The sequence below is a fragment of the Camelus bactrianus genome, chromosome 22 (assembly GCF_048773025.1).
Source record: "Camelus bactrianus isolate YW-2024 breed Bactrian camel chromosome 22, ASM4877302v1, whole genome shotgun sequence".
Taxonomy (NCBI): Eukaryota; Metazoa; Chordata; class Mammalia; order Artiodactyla; family Camelidae; genus Camelus; species Camelus bactrianus.
In genome coordinates this window covers 31620660-31643616 of record NC_133560.1, presented here as the reverse complement: position 1 = coordinate 31643616, position 22957 = coordinate 31620660, and the positions used below count along the sequence as shown (strand labels likewise).

The following is a 22957-nucleotide window of genomic DNA, read 5'->3' as shown; positions in this document are numbered from 1 at the left end:
GTAGGGCACCCATGGGTACCCAAAGCACCTCCTCGGTCCTCAGTGGGCCCTGCTGCCCATCCTGAGTTCATCTGCCCCTTTCCCACCCTCCCCAGGCAAGCCTCAAGCCTCAGTGGCCCCCATGGGTGGATCCCATCTCAGGGCCTTTGCCTGCCTGGTCCTACCCTGTGCTGGGAGTACCATTCCTACTGTCCTTTCTCTTTCCCTGGTTCTCAGGGGGCTGCCCTTCCTGGGGGAGCCCCCATCCCCGACTGCACCCAAATGCCCAGGGCCCTCTACCCTTCCTTCCCCCACAGCCATCCCCAGATCCACATGTTATCAGTGGGATCTCCCAATATGTGAAGCCAATACCCAGCACCTAGTAGGACCCTTTACTCCCACTGCCACCACGCTGAACCAGAGGGCTCATGGGCAGAGGGGAAGCTGTTTCTGACACCCCACACCCATCTGAGTGTCCACCTGGAGCCCACCTCAGTTTCTTGGGCTGCCACAGGGCAGGAGACAACTCTATCCTCCAAGCAGAGTGGGCAAGAGACTGAGAAGCACTGAGCAGGAAGGACACTGCCTCACTGGGCAATATTCCGACAGGTGTCAATACAGTGCCAGCTGCTTACACATTTTTTGGTTTCCTTTTTAATCTTTCATTTCAGGATTTTGACGTATGTCCTTTTTTCTTTTTATTTATATTTGTTGGTTTATGTTTTTGATTTCTAGTTTCTCATTTGCATTTTTTTGTTGTTTTTGATTTTTTATTGATACTTTTTAACTGGTGTTTTTTTCCTTTATTTTTCCCATTTTGATTCATACATTTTGGTTTTTGTTTGTTTGGTTGGTTGGTTGTTTTTTGGCAGGGGGTAATTAGGTTTATTTATTTATTTTTAGAGGAGGTACTGGGGATTGAACCCAGGACCTTGTGCATTGTAAGCATGCACTCTACCACTTGAGCTATACCCTCCCCCCGATTCATATATTTTGGTTTGTGGAATTGGTTTGGTTTTTAAACTTTGTTGTTGATGTTTGTTGGTTTGGAAGTAAAAACACACACAGTCACTCCTGAGAGTTCTGTTCAAGTGGCCTGTTCTTTTATGTTCTGGGACTCCTGAGTCACCCACACCCAGACCAAGACCCAGGACACTGCAGCCCCATAATCTCCAATGTCCCCCAAGCCATTCCCCCAGAGGGGGCAGTCACGATCCCATTAGAGCAAACTTCCTTCATTTCTACCTGCTCAAGGAATCTGTCAGGAATAAGATGTCAGGACCAGGACCCCAGAAGCCGGTAGGGGAGTCGGACACCTCCACCCTCTCTCCCCTGATTGATGCCTTTTCAGTGCTGCTAACTTCATCTTAAACAGTTTCTAAATTTCAAGAATACAAAAGGGCTCCATGTGTCCTTGACCCAGATGCACCAGTGGTTAAAGTTTTTTGCTCTCTGTGTGTGTCTGTGTGGAGTTTCTGGCAGAGTTTCTGCCCCCGCACCCCTTTATCCCAAACACACCCACGTGTATTTCCAAAGCCAGGCCACTCCCTTTCCTGAACCAGCAGCAGGTTTACCAAATCAAGTAATCAGCACGGGGGGACACAATGCCACATACCGGTCCACATTCATCTCTCATCCCCGTGGTGGCGTCTTGGTAGAGGCCCTCCACCTGGGACATGCCTCCCGGTGACCTTGACACAGGGATGGGCTGGGAGAAGGTCCGTGGATTCCTTCTGCCTCCTCTTTCCATTCACAATCCTATCCCCAGCCCTGGAGACTTGAGTAGGCACAGAAGATGTGCTGCGAAGATAAATGAACTGAGCAAAGAATGAATATGGGTCAGAACAGCCCTCGCCCACCAGCCGCAGGCCCGCCCTGTGTGTCATGGATGGGGGGGGGGGAAGAGGGGTCCGGTGGCCGCTGGTTCTCACATCCAAGGGGAGACCTGCCCTCTTGGGGCCTCGCAGTGCTGAACGGAGGCTGCCACGCGTCACCAGACACATTCACCTGCCCAGCCACCCCTGGTGGAAATGATCACGATTCTCTCCATTTCACAGACGGGGAAACTGAGGCCCAGGGAAGTGGCACAAGGTGGTGGCAGCTTTGAGGGCTTGACCAGGGCTGCACCCCCACCCCCGGGAAAAGGGGTGGGATCTCTCCACCTCTCCTCCTGGCGGGGACGGAGACCGCCAATTACTCCATCACGGGTTCTGATGCAGCATCGACTGTATGCCAGGGGCAAGGACACAGCCAGGCAGGACGCGGCCACAAATGTCTGCAAAGCCCGCCAGGCACTCGACAGCATCGAGTACTGTGATCTGCCGACTAAAGGCCCCCAAACACGTTTGATTTTGGCCCAGATCATCTGAAAGGTACGGTAATAAATGCGCTGTTCTAGCCGCTAAATTTGTGGCAGTTTGTTAGAGCAGCTAACGGCAGACCGATACACCGAGTTATCCTGGGTCACCTGCAGACAGTCCGCCTCCGCATTTGTGACTTTCCTCCAAGCCCCACCTCCTCAGAGTACCCCTCCTGTCATTGGCCGGAGCTGGATCACATGCTCATGCCTGACGTCACTTCGGCTCTGTTCCGCCAATCAGGATTCACCTCTGGACTGAGGGCGGGGCCCAGAGCCTTCCCAGAGCCTGGAGAGTTTTAGGTACGAGTCCAAGGACTGTAGGTAGTAAGTTGACACGGAGTCTGTCACAAGCATCCTTCTGGCTTGAGGAATGTGGGGTCAGGTGAGCCTGAGCATTCTGGACCGGGTCATGACCCGTATCCTGGGGGCAGTGCTTGGCATATATCACGGTGTGCATGATTCCTGCAGCCCCTGCAGCACCCCTGCTCTGGGTCCTAAAGTCTTTGCTTGAATAAAATGTAAACAGAGTTATTGTAAGCTGGTTTTGTCCACTGCAAGTGACAGAAATGCCACTTAAACCAGCTTTATCTTATTGAGAAGGAGTTCAGGCAGCACAGGGAATTGCTGCTGCCTCTCTTGGCTCAGTGTCCCACTGGGCTGGCCCCTCCCCGGCCATTGGCAGGAGCCACCTGCAGCTCCAGACTCACACCCCTCCAGCTCAAGCAGGAAGTGGATGTCCCTTTCCCAGCAAAAGTCTCAGAGCTGACTCTTCCTGGTGTGCTGAATGTCAGATGATTCTGACTGGCTGGGCCTGTGTAGGCTCCTGCTCTGGGGGACATTTGAGCTGGGAGTGCAGGAGGCAATTCCCCAAAGGAAAATTTGGTGCTGGGACCAGGAAGGGTGCTGCCAGCCACAACCTGAGGGCTCCCTCTGATTGTCCCATTCAGAGAGGGGGCATCCCTGCCCCAGGGTTCAGCACATGGGTCCTGGAATCTTGTTTACCTGGTGTGGACTCCATTCCCGACCCTGTGGGGCTTTGCGACCCTCAGAAAGCCATTTTCGTCCCCTCAGCCTCAGCTGCCCCCTCAGTAAAGTGGATGCCTGCTCACAGCATCGTGGTGTGGTGAGTGGCAAATTACCTACCCATTCCTTCATTAATAAGACTCTCTGCACCCATGTCAGGCCCCCCTGTGCACCAAGCACTGTCACTAGCATCCTGACTGGAATCGGCATGTCTGGGAACTGTGCCCATTTTACAGACGAGAGAGTGGAGGCACAGAAAGGTCACATGTGACACGGCTGAGCTGGCACCGCCTGGACTGGGCCTCCCCTAGATGCTTCCTTCTCCCTCCAGGCCTCCGAGGCCCCGCAACCTTCCTGCTCCCAGGGTCTCTGTCCTGCCACTGTCTTCATATTTGTGTTCACTCCCCTGTTTGTCTGCAGCCAGGCAGGGACCACAGCACTACGACACTGAACCCCGCGCACAGAGCCCCTTTGTACTTGCTGCTGTAACAGATCAACACCAATTTGGTGGCTTAAAACAACACACATTTTTCTCTTCCAGTTTTGGGGGTCAGGAGTCCAACGTGGGTCTCCCTGAGCTAAAATCAAGGTATTGGCGGAGCTGTGTTCCTTCCTGGAGGCTCCAGGGGAGAATCTGTTCCTGGCCTTTTCCAGCTTCGAGAGGCCGCCCACATTCCTTGGCTGGAGGCCTCTTCCTCCATCTTCAAAGCCAAAAACGGCAGGTCAAGTCCTCCTGTTACATCTCGCCGACCATAGAGGGAAAGGTTTCCACTTTCAAGGATCCTGTGATGACACTGGGCCCACCCAGGGAACCCATGATCCTTTTCCCACCCAACTGTCCTCAGCGTAATCCTAGCTGCCAAGTCCTTCTGCCTTGAACGGTAGTGACATATTCACAGGGTCCTGGGACTAGGACACAAACGTCTCAGGGGGTCTGTATTCAGGCTTTCTCTTACTTGTGGCACAAACAGCCCATTACTTCCTTTCCCATGTCCCCTCACCACACAGTTCAGTCTACGTCAATCTAAATGTCCTCTTCTGAGGGCGGAGGGTATAGCTCAGTGGCAGAGCACATGCCTAGCATGCACAAGGTCTTGGGTTCAATCCTTAGTACCTCCATTAAAAATAAATAAATAGAAACCTAATTACCTCCTCCCTTCCCCCCCCCAAATTAATAAATATATAAAATTTTTAAAAAACCAAACTTTAAAAAAAAGTCCTTTTCTGAGAAGTCTGCCTTGATCTTCCCAGGCTGGGTCAGGTCCAGCATCCTCCATCACAGCTCTGATTACTTTGGACTGTCACTGTCTATCCACCAGGGGTGGTGAACAGGGGCCACAGGGAGTCGTGGTGGGGGTCTGAGCTACAGAGGAGCCTTACAGCAGGCACCTGGGGTGGGAATCGGGTTGCAAGGCTGGGTCAGGATGAAATGGGGAAAACAAATGGGAGATATTAACAAGAAGACCCCCCAAGAGGGCCAGCGACTTGCTGAGGTCACCCAGTGCACAGCCTCTGGGTTGGGGGGACATATCAGGAAGGGGAGCAGGAGTCTGCTGGCTGCTGGCCACCGTTTCGAACCCACACCAGGCTGACAATGGCCCTTTTATTTGCACAGCCCAGGACGGGGTGGCCGAGCCATGGTGTAGTCAGGTCCTGGCCAAGGTCAAGCTGTCCAGCCCCGGCACACCCTTGGTGAGAACACAGGGTCTCATTCCTGCTTCATTTCCCAACCAGGGGAGAATCCCCTTGGACTGTCAGAGGCCAAGGCCAGGTCAAGACAGTTGGGAGCCCTTCCTCAGCGTGGCTAGGAAGTAATGTGGCCCTTGGCCACAGGACTGGGGGACACGGGCCAGGCTGGGCAGCTAAGGTAGAGGAACGGGTCTGGCCGTGGTGTCTGCCAACAGCAGAGGGTAGGCTGTGCCTTCAGCGACCCTCTGTTTCTACACTTGGGGAGGGGGCAGAGGCAGGAATGGGCAGATGATGAGGCATCAGTGGCCCTGGGAGATAACCAATTGCTCTCAATCATTTTTATTTTCCTAAAAGCATTTACCACTCTTTGAAGTTATATATTAATTTGTTTGTCTATGTATTTTGCTGTCTATGGCCTCTTCAAACCATGGGCTCAGTGAGGACAAGACTGGATCTGCCTTGGTCAATCTGATACCCCAGCAGCCCCCAACAGTCCCTGTCACCAGGAGATGGTCATTAATTATTTCTTAGAAACACAAACATGGAGGGGCTGCCCAGGAGCCATGAGTAGGTTAAGATGCTCTCACGGTTTGGGAGGCCCCCAAGATGGAAGGGATCACTCCAAAATAGGAAAAGCATCCTGCTGCACTGAGGCCCCAGTGGACTCCATGCTCCCCAGGCCCATCCCGATGTCACCATCGTAAATTGTGGGAAACCCAGGATTCCAGGGTGGCTGAGAACAGGGAGCACTGAACCTTCGAGAAGAGGAGCCAGGAGGCTCTTGTTGATGTGGCCTGGGGAGTTTGGTACAGTCTCCGGGGTGTGAGGGGCAGAGGCCAGGCACACGCTGGGCACTTTGGAAGTCTGGTGGTGTGATCACTGCCGTCTGAAATGTTGTGGGGACCACTTGCGTCTCTGGGGCTCTCTGCCACGCGCCTCCGCTGCTGTCTGCCCTGCAGCATCTCCCCCTCAACCTGTTCACACCCAGCTGTGCCCGCAGGCTCCAGAGGCCAGGTGGCCAGCTGGGTGGCCTGAGCAGGGAACAGCTGGGCCCGAGGTCCCCGAGTGTGTGGGTGTGTAGGGACGGGGAGGACGGGCCAGGAGCCCAGACCACAGTTGGGTCACACAAATGACCACATGTAAACCACGACGTGGTGTACAGGCTTGCAGACGTGCTCCCCGTGGTCACCAGTTTGCTCAGCCCTACAGCAGAAGTCCCCTCAAACGCAGGGCGACACCTCGAACTCACACCCCCAGGGCCGGCTCCGAGGTCTGACCCCCCGCCCTACACCAGCTGGCGCCCACATCGCGCGCGACACTGCCCCGGGCCCCGCCGTTCACGCGCCCCGCCCCGGCCCGCCGGCCCCGCCCCGCCCGCAGCCAGCGGGACCTTTATAGGGAGTGCCGGCCGCGCGCTGGAAGTCGGTGCCGCCGCCCTCCCTGCCGCCCGCCCGCCGCCCGTCACCCGTCACCCGCCGCCCGCAAGTCAAACGCGGGGGCCGCTGCCGCCGCCGCCGCCGCCGCCGCCGCCGCCACCGCCTCCGCGTCTGCGTTCGCCATGCGTCCCGGGGCGCCGGGGCCACTGTGGCCACTGCCCTGGGGGGCCCTGGCATGGGCCGTGGGCTTCGTGGGCTCCGTGGGCTCGGGGGACCCCGCGCCCGGTGAGTGGGGCGGCCGGAAGGGGCGGGCGGGGCGGGCCACCCACGTGGGCCTGCCTGGAATGCGGGTCCCGGGAGGCGAGGTCGAGGGGGACAGCGGCGGTGGCAGCTGGGGGCCGAGAGAGGATCCCTGGCCACTGCAGGTTCAATCAGGGAGGGCTTGGGGCTCCCCTCTCCTGGGCCCCAAAAGGCCTTAAGGAGGGTCAGCAGGAGGTTAGATGTGACTCCTTCACAATTTATTGGCAAGAATCTGGTCACAATGACTGGTGACATTTATTGAGCGCTTAGTGTCTACCTCTTCCCTCTTGGAATTTGTGCAACAGCTGGATAGTGTGGGTCCTTTTATGCCTGTTTTCCAGAGGGGAAAACTGAGGCACAGAGTCATACAGCTTGTAACCTTGTAACGAGCAAAGCTGGGATCTGAACTGGGATCATCTGGGTCCCGACGCCCCAGAGGCTGGGCGGGGCAGCTGGACTCGGGACCTCTAGCTGGGGTCTCCGATCTTCCCTGGGTCTGGCTTAGGCCGACAGGTGATTGGAATCCCATACCTGCCACTTGTTGTGGGGACGCCAGGGAAGTCACATCTCCACTCCTGGCCTCAGTTTCCCCTTTTATAAGGTGGTACCAAGGTGCTGGGTCCCCAGAACTGGTCCCTGGGAGGTACTCAGACAGCGCCTGGGAGCCCGTGAGCTCCCTAGAATGGGGGCTGTGGCAACTCCTTACCCCCACTTAACAGCGCAGAAACGGAGAGCCATCTGCCCCCCACCCGACCCTGCAGCCCCACCCCAGCCTCACACTGAGGGGAGAGCCAAGCCCCCTCCCCGAAGGCCGCATCCCCGGGGAGACGGTGAGCTCATGCAAAGGGAATGTTCCCAAGTTGGAGTGAGTAAGAGGCGGGCCAGGCGAGGGGGGGCTGCCGGTTGAGGGGGCTCCGCGTGCCCTCGGGCGCTGTCTAGACAGAGGGCAGAGGCGGGAGAGGCGGCCCCAGGGCCCACTGACCCTGACAGTCCAGCTCTGGGCATTTGACTGGTTGGGCATGATGCCAGGCCCGGGCTGGGGGCCTGGAGCCAGGGGGGAGAGCTTCCTGGGATGGGTGGGGGTTGGTGGTGGAGCAGTGTAGGGTCCGGAGTGCAGAGAGGAGGAAGGATCCCTAAAGAATCTGGACCCAGGTGGGGACACCTGTGCATTCTCTGCCCCTCCTTCCCAGGTTGGGGGCAGATCATCCACTCTGTGATGACTGAGCACCGACTGTGTGCATCCCTGCAACCCAGGAGCCTGTGGGAGGGCAAGGCCTGGGTGTGGGGAGGGGCACAGGAGGGCCCCCCTGGCCAGGTAGGAACTGCCTTCCATGTCCACAGGTGGTGTCTGCTGGCTCCAGCAGGGCCGAGAGGCCACCTGCAGCCTGGTGCTGAAAACCGACGTGAGCCGAGCTGAGTGCTGTGCCTCTGGCAACATTGACACTGCCTGGTCCAACTTCACCCACCCGGAGAACAAGATCAGCCTCCTGGGTTTCCTGGGGCTCGTCCACTGCCTGCCCTGCAAAGGTGAGACCCTGGGTGTCAGCCACAGGCCAGAGTCACTGCGGCCAAAGGCGGGACTGCTGAGAGTGAGCTCTCCGTCTTGGGGGGATGAGGAGCTAGAGACTGCCGGCCAGAGCACCATGGAGGGGATCACAGGCTCAGAGAGGGGTGGGGGCCTTCAGGTTTCCAGGCCTCAGACTCCCTCAGCTGAGGATTCAGGAAGCTCTGAGGACTCCCCAGTCTGGTTTCCTGCCTCTAGGCCCTTGCTCACAAGAAGTTCTCTGCTTGGGTGGCCTTTCCCACCTGCACTCCACCTGGGGGAAGTGCACTCACCCCTAACTCTGAGGAAGGTGGATTTTCCCCCAACTGGCCGTTTGGGTTTGTGACCCCACATGTAGTGTTCCCAAACACTTACTGCCCTTCATGCCTCAGATTCTGGGGTCCGCAAGGTAGGGCCGCAGCTGCAGTTTAGCAAACATGTGCCTTCTGTGAAATGCTGCGTCCTCCATCAGACTAGGAGCTCTCTGAAGGCAGAATGAATAAATGACTAAGTCAAGACATATTCTCCACCCCGGAGAAGGGATGGGAACTCTCCTAGCCTCCTGTGCAAGGCTGAACCTGCAAGGACCCACCGGGAACATGTGGGAATGACTTGAAGGAGGTGGGCTTTAGAGCCGGGGTGTTGGGGTACAATTAGGAGTTTGCCAGCTGGGGATAGTATGGGGGAGAGCATCAGCAGAGATCATGGCCTGGGACTGGACCCTGGTGGGTGGGGTCAGGAAAGGGGAACAGGAAGGAGGCTAGAGCTGAGGGCTTTGTGATTAATCCCAGATCAGCCTGGCTGGGTGGTCCTGAACTCAACTGCCATGTGCCTTGGCTCCCTCCAGAAGCTGTTATGGCTTCTGGGAGGACAGACTTCAGAAAATGCCTGGACTGGGCATAAGATGGCCCAGGACACCCTCCCCCCCACCTCATCTGGCCTTGGGGACAGGAACTTAGCCCTGCCACTTCCGTTCCCGCTTGCGTGAAGCCGCCCGGGGGAGCGTTTCCAGATGTGCGTGTGGGCGGGCAGCGTGGGAGGCGCCCAGGTGCGGCCCACATGCCCTGGCAGAGGGACATGAGGGGCGTGGGCTAGTCTCTTAGGAGCATCTGTCATCTTATGCTCGCCCTGTAAGGTGGGTTTCCCCCACCAGCCCCACTTTACACACCCAGAAACTGAGGCCGAAATGTGAACTCGAGCTCAGGGTAGGCCCTCCAGATCCACCAGCCACAGAACTGGGGGTGCACAGGGTCTGGACTGGAGTTCTCACGCTGAGGTGCCCTGGCTCGCTCTCCTCTACTTAGCTGTGACGAGGCCTCAGTTTCCCCCGTCTGCAAAATGACAACAAAACGGTACCACTTTGTGGGGGCAGTAGGGAGGCTGAACTGAACCTGAGAGGCGAGAAGCAGCCATTAGTGGGGCTTGAGTGGGGGCGGGGACCCCGGGGAGAGAGACTTAACCCTAGCCAGACCTGTTTCCCTACCTGAGAAATGGGACTGCGGGGGGTGGTAATCCCTGGTTCGGAAGGCTCGGGCTGTGGAAGGCCCCCTCTCCAGGAAATGAGCCTCAGACCAGGCCGATGCCGCGCCCTCCCCGACGCCTCCTCCGGGGAGGTCCTGGCAGGCACCGGGAACAGACGCTGCCCGTCCTCCCCGGACCCGCGCCTGGACGGGGTGGAGCCCCCCGGGCTGACGCAGCTGGCCCCCCACCGGCCTTCCCAGAAACGCGCGTAAATCAGGAAACAGACGTCAGCCCGAGCGGGTTGCCCAGCTGCGGAGCGAGAACCGGACCGGGGGTGGAAGCCTTTTTCTGGACCTCCAGATATCGGGCAGAGACCCTCTCCCCGCCCACACTGAGCCCCACCTCTCGACAGAGGCCCCAGCCCCAGAAGCAGTAGCGAGCCCTGGTCCACTCGGGCTATGGCTGAATCTCACCCCTAACGGATCCTGACCCTATACCACAAACCAGTCCCCTGCCCCTTGCGCCTGGGCTCCGGACCGCCCCCCTCTCCGGCCCGGCCTCTATCCCTCATAACAGGAGGCGGGGGCGCGAGGGCTTCGAGGACCTCGGGCCTCCGCCGCGCGCTGCAGCCCACGCGTGCGTCCTTGTGTCCACAGATTCGTGCGAAGGCGTGGAGTGCGGCCCCGGCAAGACCTGCCGCATGCTGGGGGGCCGTCCACGCTGCGAGTGCGCGCCCGACTGCGCGGGGCTCCCGGCGCGCCTGCAGGTCTGCGGCTCGGACGGCGCCACCTACCGCGACGAGTGCGAGCTGCGCGCCGCGCGCTGCCGCGGCCACCCGGACCTGCGCGTCATGTACCCGGGCCGCTGCCGCAGTACGTTGGAGCCGGGCCTGCGGGAGGGGTGGGGCCCCCGGGCCTGAGTGTCCTGTGAGAGGCAGCCGCTACAGCACGTCGGGGCGGGGCCCGAAGGGCGGGGCGCGAAGCAGGGCCGCCCAGACCTGCGTGTGCTCTACCGGCGATGCTGCCGCAGTGCGCGGGGGCGGGGCCTTGGCAGGAAGGGGGCGGGGTCTAAAGCCCAGGGGCCTATGATAGGTCTCGCTTATTTGGGCGGGGCTTATGGTAGGCGGGGCCTAGATGCCGAGCGCGTGGGCGGAGCCTAGCAAAGGGAGTCTGTACTTCCAAGACAGTGTCACTGGCTTAGGTCTTTTTTTTTTTAAATTGACGTATAGTCAGTTTACAATGTTGTATCAACTTCTGGTGTACAGCTGCATTAGGTCTTTTGTGGGGTCGGGAATGAGGAAGAGTTGGGTTCAGGTTTGGAAAGGGGGGTTCTGGGCCTCATGGGGCGAGAGATATAGGTGTCTCGAAGGGGCTTGTTGGTGCAGTCAGAGGGAGCGGAGGACTGATGGTGGATCTTGAAGGTGTAGGCGTGGCTCGCGCAGGGGCTCTGGTGCAACCAGGGGGGCGGGTCTGAGAGGGGGACCGGGTGTGGGCGGGGTCGCAGCGGGGGCGGTGCCTGGGGCCGAGCCTGGACCCTGACTCGCCCCGGCGCCCCCACCTCCGCAGAATCGTGCGCGCACGTGGTGTGCCTGCGGCCACAGTCATGTGTGGTAGACCAGACGGGCAGCGCACACTGCGTGGTGTGTCGCGCGGCGCCCTGCCCCGCGCCCTCCAGCCCTGGCCAGGAGCTCTGTGGCAACAACAACGTCACCTATATGTCCTCGTGCCACCTCCGCCAAGCCACCTGCTTCCTGGGCCGCTCCATTGGCGTGCGCCACCCGGGCAGCTGTGCAGGTGCGGCGCGGGGCGGGGTGCAATGGCGGAGTCCTGTCCCCAGCGCCTCTCCGCGCCCCCGTTTCACTTTTCATCCCTCCCGTTCTGCAGGCACCCCTGAGCAGTTAGATGCCGAGTCGGAGGAGGAGGAGGAGAACTTTGTGTGAGCCCGTGGGGCCGGCCTGGGCCTGGCGTTCAAGGCCTTCCCGTTTTATTTATTGCCACAGCAGAGTCTAATTTATGTCCCACGGACACTTCCCAGAGCCTGGACCGCGACCATTTCGGGAGCCCTAGTGCCCGCCCTCCCCACTTGACGACACTTGGAAGAATTGAGGGAAAGAGGCCTGGGAGCAGGGCTGGTGGGAGGGGCCTCACCCCAGGCCCCCGGATACCACGCTTCTACTCCCTTGGGGGTAACTCTGTTAATTATCACTGCCACCAAGAGGGCTGGGGATTCCCTGCCAGCAGTTAATGAAGCAGCACCCTGGCCTTCTAGAACAGGGACCAGGGGGTGAGGAGGTGATTCGCAGCCTGGGTGTGTGTAGCTGAGCATGCCCAGATACCCCAGACAGGCCAAGGAAGCAACCACTGTCCCCCACCAGCCCAAGGGTACCCAAGGGGCTTACCTTCCCCCTGCCTCCAATTCCCCCATATGTCCTGTGAAGTCCCCTGAGAGAAATCTAGCTTGATCCCAGGGCCAGGGGCACTGTCTGCCTCCTGACACAGGCCTTGGTCGTGAAGCAGCCAGCATCCGCCCAGAGCAGGGCACCATGTCCAGCGGTGCCCAGTTCTCTTGGCGTGGGACCTGGTGGGGCCTACAAGCCCCTGCTCACCCACTGGCCCAGGGTAGGGTGTAGATAACAAGATCTACCGCACACCCGGCACCCTGGAGCAGTGTGTCCAAGGGGCATCCCCAGTGCCCGCTGCCCTGTCCACAGATGAGGTCCAGACCTAGGACCCCTCAGTCCCTCGTGTTCTGCCCTGGCCCGGCCTCTAGGCCCAGTTCCCAGGACCCTCCCTGCCTGCCAGCTGGATGCTGGCCTTGGGCCGATTTACTCCATCCAGTTCGCTCCATCCGATAACCTGGGCTCTTGCTGCATCCCCTGCCTGTGCCTGTGTGTAGACTAGGTGCTCAGACAGGAGGGGGGTGCCAAGCTCCTCAAGTTTGGAGCGAGGGCAGGGGGGCAGCGGTGCTCATCCTCCCAGCTTCCAGGAAGTGCCTTACCTGTGACACCCAGAAAAGTGCCCTTGAGTAGCGGGTTCACCCGAGCCGCCCAACAAGGCAACCTCCCCTGCCCTGGGGTCCTGCCTCGCCTGCCAAAGAAATAAACACTGAAAAAGTCACTTTGGGTGTCCAGGCCTTGGTTTGCCCCTCTCTCTGAGCCTCTGTGTGCCCCACTTTGGTAGGGGGTTACCAGCCAGGGGCCTGGGGTGCCATTAGGGTGTTGCATGGGGTTTCTGGAAACATCCAGAGGAGTGACGTGGGCATATGTCCTTGGACAGCTGCTACCGGTCCCTGGGCCTCAGTGCCTGCCCTCAGGCAGTGGGCAGAGCTGGGGGAGGGGGAGACAAGTAGTGGAGAGGGTCTTCACCTCATGGGGCAGGGGAGGGAAAGGGTGGTCAAGATGACTGAGGGCAGCCCAGGAAGCCACCTGGCTTAGGGTCCAGAAACAGAGGCATGGGAGGATGGAGGGGCCCCAGGTCCTGTGACTCAAGGTCCCTCAGGGAGGGAGTGGCAGAATGGCCACATGGAGGCCAAGGAGAGGCTTGGAGGAATATGGGTGGGCCCTGGAGGAAGACCATGATGTCTGGTTAGTTAGTTAACATTTTATTTGGTTATCTTGCCCTTTTTGTTTGGAACTAATGCCCCCCAAACTCGCCCCCCCACCACCAGGCTTCTCAGGGTTTGCGGACCCCATGGACCCTCTGCCCCAGCCATGGAATTTTCCAGGCCAGAGCTATTTGCATCATTAGCCCTCTCATTTGTGTACTCAGTGCTGCTGTGGTTCAGGCCACTCCTGCAGGGAGCCAGGTGGTCCTGGGTCGGGGCTGGGCTAGCGGCCATGCGAGCCCTGTTGAACCACATCCCAGATCCAGGTCACGAAGGCCGACACTTGCGTGTACACGTCGGGGGTCTTGGGGTCACCGCACCAGAGGCCAGAGAAGGAGACAAGTCCGTGAGCCCGATTTCTGCACACCAGGGGTCCCCCAGAGTCCGCCTGGAAGAGGAGGCCAAGGTGAGGTCAGGGTCCCTCTCTAGGCTTCACTTTCCTTGAAGGAGCTGATACGTGTAAGTCTGATCAGGATCCTCCTTGCCTCAAACCCTTCCGTGACTCCCTAGTGCTCTTACAGCAAAGACTAAACTCCTCACTGCAGCCCTCAAGGCCTTGAAGATCCATCCCCTACACACCTGTCTGCCTTCCTCTCCCCCTCTCTCACTTGGTTCCAGCCGTGCCAGCCTGCCTTGCTGTACCTGCAGCAAACCAAGCTCACTCCTATCTCTAGGCTTTTGCATATCCTTGAGGCCTGTTACTGCCCCCTCCTGGACACCACTGGTATAGGTACATAAGGCTGCAGCACCCTGTGCAGTGCACGACCTGCACAGCTGTCCATGGCAGCCCTGTGACTGGTCTCTCTGCCTGGCATGCCTTCCCTCAGATCTTCTCAAGGCTCCTCCAAGTCTCAGCTCAAAGGAGCCCTCCTCAGAGAGGCCTCCCTGAATACTCACCCTGAAATCCCTGCTTTCTTCTCTCCCTTCACTTTCCCAGACCTATTTTCCTAATTGTCATCTGGAATCAGCTCTGAACCTGTGAAGTAGGTACTATTAGTGTTGCAGTTTTACAGATGGAGAAAGTGAGGTCCTGAGAAGTGAGGTGACTTTTCCTAGACCGCACATCTAGGAAGTGGCTCAGTCTGAATTTAGACCCAGGAAGCTGGGCTCCAGAATCTGAACCACTGTACTCTCTTGGCTGGAACAGAAGACCCCCCCCCCACCGCCCCCAGCTGAGTTTCTCTGTCCACACCAGGGCCAAATTTGCCATTAATACATACAAGGTCTTAGAAGCAGGAGTTTCTTCCTTGAGATCTGTTATTGCCTCCTACTGAACACTGCTTTTAAATACACAAATCGATAGCAATTTGTGCAATGCGCAACCTGCACAGCCATACATGGCAGCCTTATGAACCTGGGCAACTCCCTGGCCTTCCATGGCCTCGGGCAAGGCCCACATGGTCACAAGTGAGCTGGGACTTAGCCCCCAAGGCTCTGCCCAGCTCTGATCCTCTCTGTGGACCTCATTTTCCCCAGACAGGAGTCAGGCAGGCAGAGAGTATCTTACCGAGCAGAAGCCACGCCGCTGGCGGTCCTCACTGCGGGTGCAGAGCATGGCAGGGCTCAGCTGCCCCCTCCAGGAGCTGTTGCAGACGTCCAGGCCCAGCACGCAGACCTCGGCCTCCATCAGCCCAGGTGGTGGCTCCTCAAAGTCGGACACGGAGCCCCAGCCGGCCACCTTGCACCGTGTCCCGGCCCTGAGAGGCCTGGCACCCCTCCGCGGCAGCCTCAGCAGCCCCACTGCGGGACCCAAGACGGCGGAGCGGTTCAGCTGCAGGGAGAGGGCTGGGTTTAGGACTTCGCCCAGCCACCCACCACTCCTACCTGTTTACCTTTCTGGGACACCTGGTCTCTTCTTGGCCTCATGGAGAGAAATCAGTGGTGGCCATCACTGGGCTGTTAGAGGGCCCTGCTGCTTTTGCCACCATGGGCCCCCACCCATCAGGCCTCATCTCCCTCAGACCAGGACTCCGGCCTCCCCCAGCCTCCAGGCCTCCAGGCTCACCCCCTCAGCTGCCCAAAGGGTCTTTCTAGCAAGCATCTTCCCCGATCTAAGCCCTCCCTCCTCCAGCTCCTCGTTGCCCTCAAGGTAAAGCCTCTCGGCCCTCCCCTCCAGCCAGTAAATTGACCGCCATCCCCCTAGCCCACCGCCACACGTGCTCACACTTGCTCACAGTGCAAGACTGTAATCTCTTGGCTAGAACAGAAGACCCCTTCAGGCTGAATCTCTCGGCAGTGCCTTCCCTATTCAGCTTTCAGCTTAGACACCACCTCCTCCAGGAAGCCTTCCCAGACTGCCAGGCTAGGACAGACACCTCCTCTGGGCTCCCACGTGCCCCTGTCAAGGCTGGTTTACCCAGCTGCCACCCTGTAGGACTGGGGGTTCCCATGGGGCAGCCTGGGGGCTGTTTGTTCATGGCTGTGTCCCTGCTGCCTAGCACACAGCTGGTGCTCAGTCAACAGTTATGGAAGGATGATTCAGGCCCCTGGTGTGGGTACTCCCTGACCTTAGGCACATCCCTGATCATCCCAGCCTCGGTCTCACCTCTGCAGCACGGGATGGGTGAACCAGAGCAGGGGGCCCAGCCTTTGGGATTTCACAGATGAGTCAAATTCACATGCGAGCTTTGGCCGCCTACACTCGCTGCCCTCTTTGTATTTTGCTGCGAGAGCACCGCACCCCAGACCCTCCTGTTCCCAGGGGCCCGTGTCTGTCCTATGGATCATCTCTCCTGTTTGATTTTTCACCACATTTTGACAGCATTTTGGGGATGTTCTCTCTTTCAAGTAGAAGCCTCAGAGTGCCTGGAATTGAATTTGGGGCTCCTGGATGGGAGCTGCGGGAGGGGTGGTCCCCTGAGAAGGAGGGGCCACGTGGGGTCCAAATAGATGCACAGCTGTGGGCAGGGAGCAAAGCCACACAGAGGCCTGGGGAGGGGGAAGGGGGTGGGGTCTTTGGTGGCCCTAGAGTCCCATTTGTCAACTTTTTCAGCATGAACATTGAGCACCTGCGGTGTACCATTTCTGGCCTTAAGAGAGAGCAAAATCCCTGCCCTTGAGGCTGGGAGGAGGCAGTGAACAACAGTGATGGAGCCAGTGGTGCAGGTGCTGCTAACAGGAGTGGGCAGTGCTGACACCGGAGAGGTGGGGTTAGGTGAAGAGATGGGAGATGCGGCAGAGCAGATGGTGACAACTGAGCAAAGACTTGGAAGCCACGCAGAGTCTAGGGATGGGTGCACCAGGAGGGGCATGGCCAGTGAAAAGACCCAGGGGTGGGAGCCTATTGGGAATGCTGGTAGCTCAACGAGGAAGGTGTCTGGGGGCCGAGGGGGAAAGCGTGGGAGGCGTGGAGGGCAGAGGGATGTGACCCGACTGTTTCCAGGTGTCTTTAAAACAGGTCAGGCCATTGCAGGGTGGTAGGGACAGGCTTCCCGCCCCCAGGAAGCTCACCTGTAGCAGACAGATGTCACTGGCATGAGTCGTGGGCTGGTAGTCGGGATGTGTGACAGCAGCCGAGATGCTGAACACCTGCTGTGTGGCCTCTGATGTGTTCAGGGCGTGGGCCCCCAGCACCACCAGGCCCATGTGGGGGTCTCTGCAGGTGGGGAGGGAGCACTGTGAGCGAGACTGGGGTGAGGGCTGCCCAGCATGGGCCTTGGTGTCCCTCCATCTGTGAAACCGGATTGGGGGGAGCAGGGGGGAGCAAATCCGTTTAATCCTCCTGCCAGCCGAGATGATAAGCATTGTGTTTATTACCATTCCCACCTTGATGATGGAATTAACTCCAATCACTGCTATGCTAATTACAATGCTGATAAAAATACACTGAGAGTATCACACTCACTATATTTATATTTATTATAATCCCCACCTTAATTGTAGTCTTGCCTCCAATGATTGCAGCATTAATGTTGGTGACAGTTAGAACAGCGGACTCACGATGACCGTGCCAGTTGTAGCGCTGTGGGCACAGCGGCTGCTCCTCCTGTATTTCTCCTGCTGCCCCCCCCCACCATTGTCTGGTAAACTGGGCCCAGCTCAGAGTTCCTTCTGCACAAGCCCCTGTCCCACCCAGAGCTGGTGGGAGGAGGACCTGGGCCGGGGCTCACCGGTGGCTGAAGCAGTGGGCAGCTGAGATGACCCAGCGCGGCCGCAGCAGGAAGCCCCCACAGTGGTGCTGGCCCTCGAAGTTCACGGACGCCATGTAGGGTCGGGAATGGGGGGTCACCTCGTGGCCCCCGATGATCCGTGCCCCCCAGGAGCTCGCAGGCAGGGGTGGGCCGGGGAGAAGGGCTGATGGAGACCGCTTAGGTGCTGGCTGGGCTGGGGGAGAAAGGGGCAGAGATGGAGAGATGCAGAGCAGGGCCTGGAGTTTGCTCGGAGTGGGTCCCGACCTCACGAAACTGGGCCTGGGCCTGACCAAGACTCCAGCTGGTCCTCCTGCCCCACTCCCAGTGGAGACATTAGAGAACAGCCTTCTGGGGGATTGAGTAGCTGCATCAGGCAGGGGCCCGCATGGGTGTACCTGGGGTTTCCCGGGCTTGGGCGGGGCAACAGGGGCGCCTCACCTGGGGGCCTCATGGGCAGCACCAGGGCAGTTGTCACAGCCAGCAGCAGGCAGTCCCGGCCTCCCACCCTGGGCCCCATGGCTGTCACAGGCTGGCGTCTCCCTTGAGAGCTCCGCAGGCCACAGCCCCCACCCTCTCTAACGGCCCAGAAAGGGGGAACTGGGCTGTGGCCTGTGGTCAGAGGCCCTGGCCCCGCCAGCAACGCCCAGTTCTGAACTGGTCCTGCCTTGGGGCTGTGGGTGGTAACCACACTGCATGGAGGCCAAGAGCCAGGGCAGTGGGGGGCGGCAAGGGGGCTCTGGCTGCCTGGCCGTGTGACCCCAGAGGTCCCTCTGCTCTCCGTGCCTCAGTTTACCCAGCACGTCCCTGCTGAGAGTGTGCGGACCTTCCCACAGCACCTGGTACACAGTTGGCTGCTGCCTCTCAGGGTTGGGAGCCAGCTCTCCGGTTGAAGGAGGTAGGGTTCCAGCCCTGCCTGTCACTGCCTGCTTCCCCACGTGCAACCCCAGTCCCTGGAAAGCCTTGTGGCCACTGCTGTGTTTGTTGCATGTACTGAGTGTCTGCTGTATGCCGGCCTCCAGTAGGTGCTGGAGGTGGCTCACAGTGGTGTCAAGGCCCCCGCCCTCGCGGTGCTGACGGTTTTCAGGGTTGGGGGCACAGAGGCGGTGATCTGGGTCCAAGGCTGAAGTGGGCACTGGTGACTCGAGAACACCAGGATTGTGGGGGTCAGTCCAGGGCCTTGAAGGAGGGGCTCAGGGGCTTCTCCTGTGGGGCCTGGGAAGCTGTGGAGGCTTTGGAGCAGGGAGGGAGTGGCAAGGCCTCGGGACAGGCGGGTCGGAGGCTGCGTGCCGCTTGGGAGAGGCTTTGCTGAGGCCTTGCGCCGCCTCGCCTGTCTGTCACGAAGAAGGAGGCACAGCAGAATGTCCAGGAAGCAGGCGTCCCCGCACCACATCTGGGAGAAGGACCGGGGGCTGGGGCTCACCCTGCAGAGAGAGGGTGGCCAGGGTCACGGTTAGGGGCAGAGAGAGGGTGGGCCGGTGATGCCCACCATGGGACAGAGGCTGCAGGGCGCTGGGCTGCACACATCTTGGAGCCTCGGAATGTCTCGCATGAGGCCCCTCGCCAGGCCTGGGGGACCACAGCGGCCCCCGTCAGAGCATCACCCAGCAGCATGACCGCAGGTGCAGAGCGGGTCCCTCCTGGGCAGGGCGTGGGGTTGACAGAGAAGGAGGGTGGAGCTGGAGGTGGGGAGAGATCCAGGGACAGAGACAGAGAGAGAGACAGAGAGGCAGAGATAAAGTAAGAGAGAGAGAGGCAGAGGGAGAGACAGAGGAGTAACAGGAATTACAGTAAGGATGATCATGGCTGGAGGCCTCCCCAGCTCCAGGCTTTGTCCTGAGCCCGTTCACCAGCCTGGATCCTTCCCTTTCCTCTGAGGTGGGGTTGCCCTGCCTGGCCCAGCCAGCCAGGCCACCCCGAGGAGCTGGGGGTCTTGGGGTCTGGCTGGGCATCACAGAGCAGGCAGGGCACAGTCGCATACGTTGTGTGGAAGAAAGCCAGTGGACTCAGCGTGGGCCAGCTTGGGCCCCAGGACCACCCTGAAGGTGCTGAGGCTCCTGCTGCCAGAGGTGCAGGCATGGGCCGCTGAGGCTGGAGCCCTCCAGACCTGCAGCCCACCCCTCAGGCAGCCACTTGCCAGGCCACCTCATGGTGCTCAGCACCCCGGCAGCCGCAGGAGACGTCACACAGACGTGTTTCTCCCTGGCTGTAGGGGCACAATCCCACCTTTCAGGGTCCCTGTGGGGCAAGGTGGGTGAGCAAGGGCCTTCCACTGAACCCCCGAATATCGCCAGGCTCTCACACATGCCTGGCACTTGTGAGTGACTGTGAGTCTCCTGCTACTGCTGTAACGACCACCACAAACTTCGTGGCCTCAAACCACACAGATTGATTCTCCGATAGTCCTCGGGTCAGGAGTCCTGCTCGGGCCTCATGGGGCTCAATCCAGGCATGTGCAGGGGGTGTCTGTCCGGAGGCTCCAGGGAGAACCGGCTCCTGCCTCTTCCAGCTTCTAGAGGCGCCGCATCCCTGGCTCGCGGCCCCCCTCCATCCTCACCGCCAGCAGCACAGCATCTCCGTCTCTCTCTGACTCTGACCGCCCACCTCCCACTGATGAGGACCCTGTGATGACACCAGGTCCCCTAGGAATCCAGGGTCACCTCTGTCCCAGGGACCTTAACTTAATCCCCCCCTGCAGAGTCCCTTCTGCCGTGAGAGGGGTCCGGGGACTAGAACGGGACATCGTGGGGCAGTATTTAGCCAACCTCTGTTCCCTGTGTTTCAGGGGTGTTATCATCATCCCTGCTTTACAGACAAGGAAACTGAGGCACAGCCTTGGAAACGGCAGGGAGAGGGCGAAACCCGCTGGTCTGGGAACCAGCCCTGCTGGCCTGAAGACACCTGGGTTCTAGCCCAGCGAGGCCCACTGACCAGGCCATCGCGTGTCATTCTGAGCCACTGGGTCTGCAGCGATGGTCACAGCAGCTGCAGGAATGCAGCACGGCCTGGGGCCAGGAGGAAAACAGAAACCACGAGGGCGGAGGGAGTTGTTTCTGGGGCTCGGCTAGAGCCAGGCCCCGCGTTTCCCTCTGAAGTCAATGCCTCGGTAGTGGAGGGTTCCTTGGGAGACTTTGGTAGCTCCTGTCCACTCTGGACCCAGGCCTGGGGCTGTCCTGTCACTGCTCCCCCAACCCCAGGCCTCGGTCACTTCCCCAGCCACACCCCCCTGGGGGCAGATAGGTACGAGTATTACCTGAAGCTGCAGGTGTGTGGAATACGTTCAGTCCTACAGCAACCCAAGGCTGTCAGTATTGTTTCTGTCCCCATGTTACTGACGGGGAAACAGAGGCACAGAGACGTTAAGCTCTTGACGAGGGCTGCACAGCAAGGGAGCAGTGCGGCCAGGGTTGCAGCCTCAGGCCAGCCCCTGTTGGCTCTGCCAGGGGTCGAGCCTCCCCACAGCCTGGCCTATTTCCTTCTTGTCTGCTGAGCAGTTGTGAAACCAGCAACCGTCCTTCACGTTCCAGACAACCAAGCCCCTTGAAGCCCTGAGGAGTGGCCTGGGTGGGACTCAGTATCTCCAGTTCCTAAACAGAGGCCCAGAAAGAGGAGCCCAGCTGGTCCGTACAGGGTCTTGAACCCAGAACTCCAAGACTGTCATCCCTGAAGAGTCTTTCCATGGAGGATTTGGGTGGCTTTCCAAGTCAGAGCCGACTCAACAACAATAATGGTGACAGTGACAATGACAATAATAATAATAATAGCTCCTTTTACTGAATGCTTACACTTGTTATTGATTTGTTGGGGCTCTTTATATACTGAGGAGATTAGCTCATAGTCAGTTCCTGAGCAACTGAGTGGGGCATGCATGCAGAAGGTGCTCATCACCTAGCCCTGAGTGGGGCATGCAGCTGGTGCTCAGTAGGTGCACAGCCCCTTCCCACAGCCCAAAACAGCTGCAGAAGCATGGAGGGTGGTCAAGAACCCCTGAGAATTTGAGAAAAGCTCAAAATCGTCCCAGGAACCCCCAAGACTTGGTGTCGGAGCTCAGGGACCCCATCCCACCCCCAGCTGGCTCCTGTGTGCCTGAGTTTCCTCGTCTGTGAGTGGGGCTGGTGCTTGGAACAGGGCACAGGCCAGACGTCAGTCAGTGACACTTTTCCTTAAATCCCACACTTCACTTTTTAACCCCATTAACTCACATTCCAAGGAAATTGCTTCTTCTTTCTTGAAGTGGACGACAAGGCCTCAAGAATAAACAGCCCTCCCAACAGCCCTTCCAACTGCAGCCAGACCCACTCTGGATGGCAGCCAGGATCAGTGTGGGGTCGTGATGGACACCATTACCCCTTGCAGACCTTCTCCTGGACCTGGAGAAAGGTCGTGTAGGTGTGAGCACCTGGCACGTGGGGGCCCTGACAAGCCCATTCCATGGATGGGTGAACCAAGGCCGGCGGGCAGAGCCTCACCTCCTCTACCTTGTCTGCCCTCAGAGCCTCCAGGATTTCTGCTGGGAGGGGCAGTGGGGGAAGCGGCTTGGCTACCGTTGGGGTCCCCAAGCTGCCCCCACAGCTGTCTGAGCCTCTGTCCCCTCCTCTGGGGAATGGGTGAGCTAGGTGCCTCTCTGAGGCCGCTGGCGAGAGCTCAGCCAGGGGCTGGGTGCTCTGGACGCCCTCATCTGTGAACTGGACACCAGCGCCATCCTTCCCTCGGGAAAGTCAGAGGAGACAGTGGGAGACTGGCAGTCATTCATACCACGAGCGTTTACTGAGCGCCTGCTGTGTGCTGGCTCTACTGGCTGAGCGCCTGCTGTGTGCTGGCTCGGCTGGCATGCCGGGGACACATCTCTGCCTGGTGGAGCCAGGAAACAACAGCAAGACATCATCCACAGCAGAATTAAGTGGGAAAAGAGTGACCAGAGTGGGTGAGGAGCACAAGGAAGGGGCAGGGTTTTAGTGCCACTGGGAAGGTGGGGAGGGTGCTCATGGAGGAGGGTGCGTGTCTAGGGCGGGGGAAGGAAAGGCACCTTCAAGGGCTCAGCTGGGCCCCAGGAGCCAGGCTGCAGGGCCCTGGGGAGCTATAGAAGTGTCTGAGTGGGGCAGGTGAGGGCGAGGGGAGGAGGGGAGAGGGGCAGGGAGACCCTGGGGGCTGTGGGCTGAGCTGGGGTCAGGGCTGGGAAAGGAAGGGGTCTCTGACCCAGGAACAGGGAGGAGTGGGGTCTTGGGGCCCACACAGAGCCCAGTGTGAGACCCCCTGGAGTCCAAGGCCCAGAGGACGTTGAGGGTGGGCATGCCCATTTTGTAAATAAAGTTTTATTGGCACACAGCCACACGACATGGCCCATACGGCCTCTGGCCACTATAGCATTGCAATGGCGGAGCTGAGTCCTTGCGACAGAGACCCACTGGCCCGCAATGCCGAAAAGATTTACTGTCTGGCCCTTTACAGAAAAAGTTTGTCAACCCCTGAGTGAGCATGTGCTAGGCCCTGTTCCAAG

At 59.2% G+C, this 22957-nt stretch overlaps 2 protein-coding genes and 1 non-coding gene across 4 annotated transcripts; 1 reads left to right on the top strand and 2 right to left on the bottom strand.

Annotated features, from left to right (window-relative positions):
- Positions 1–882: 882 nt before the first annotated feature.
- Positions 883–956, bottom strand: TRNAC-ACA (transfer RNA cysteine (anticodon ACA)). The gene has a single exon. It is a non-coding gene; the product is annotated as a tRNA-Cys (tRNA).
- Positions 957–6449: 5493 nt separating this feature from the next.
- FSTL3 (follistatin like 3) lies at positions 6450–12846 on the top strand. 2 transcript variants are annotated; one of them, XM_074351396.1, is made up of 5 exons: positions 6450–6711; positions 8068–8253; positions 10387–10602; positions 11296–11523; positions 11614–12846. In XM_074351396.1, exons 1-5 carry the CDS (start codon positions 6609–6611, stop codon positions 11667–11669), a joined length of 789 nt encoding a protein of 262 aa, XP_074207497.1. In that variant the 5' UTR covers positions 6450–6608; the 3' UTR covers positions 11670–12846. The 2 variants fall into 2 exon arrangements, with proteins under 2 accessions (XP_074207497.1, XP_074207495.1); XM_074351394.1 differs by lacking the exon at positions 6450–6711 and adding an exon at positions 6968–7556.
- A 659-nt stretch (positions 12847–13505) lies between these two features.
- PRSS57 (serine protease 57) lies at positions 13506–18284 on the bottom strand. Its single transcript, XM_074351393.1, has 5 exons — positions 17902–18284; positions 17443–17656; positions 16784–16928; positions 14841–15104; positions 13506–13721 (listed from the first exon to the last, which is right to left on the bottom strand). The coding sequence occupies exons 1-5, from the start codon at positions 17978–17980 to the stop codon at positions 13557–13559; spliced, it is 867 nt and encodes a 288-aa protein (XP_074207494.1). The 5' UTR covers positions 17981–18284; the 3' UTR covers positions 13506–13556.
- Positions 18285–22957: the final 4673 nt, after the last annotated feature.

What these genes read in the sequence shown, in the direction of transcription:
- FSTL3 (XM_074351394.1), top strand. Translation starts at nt 7,409, where the DNA reads ATGGGGGCTGTGGCAACTCCTTACCCCCACTTAACAGCGCAGAAACGG. An exon ending in GCCGCATCCCCGGGGAGACG is followed by an intron (nt 7,557 to 8,067) that starts GTGAGCTCATGC and finishes CCATGTCCACAG; the next exon opens with GTGGTGTCTGCTGGCTCCAG. An exon ending in GTACCCGGGCCGCTGCCGCA is followed by an intron (nt 10,603 to 11,295) that starts GTACGTTGGAGC and finishes CCACCTCCGCAG; the next exon opens with AATCGTGCGCGCACGTGGTG.
- PRSS57 (XM_074351393.1), bottom strand. Translation starts at nt 17,980, where the DNA reads ATGGGGCCCAGGGTGGGAGGCCGGGACTGCCTGCTGCTGGCTGTGACA. An exon ending in GCTGCCCATGAGGCCCCCAG is followed by an intron (nt 17,657 to 17,901) that starts GTGAGGCGCCCC and finishes TTTCTCCCCCAG; the next exon opens with CCCAGCCAGCACCTAAGCGG. An exon ending in GTGACATCTGTCTGCTACAG is followed by an intron (nt 15,105 to 16,783) that starts GTGAGCTTCCTG and finishes CTCTCCCTGCAG; the next exon opens with CTGAACCGCTCCGCCGTCTT.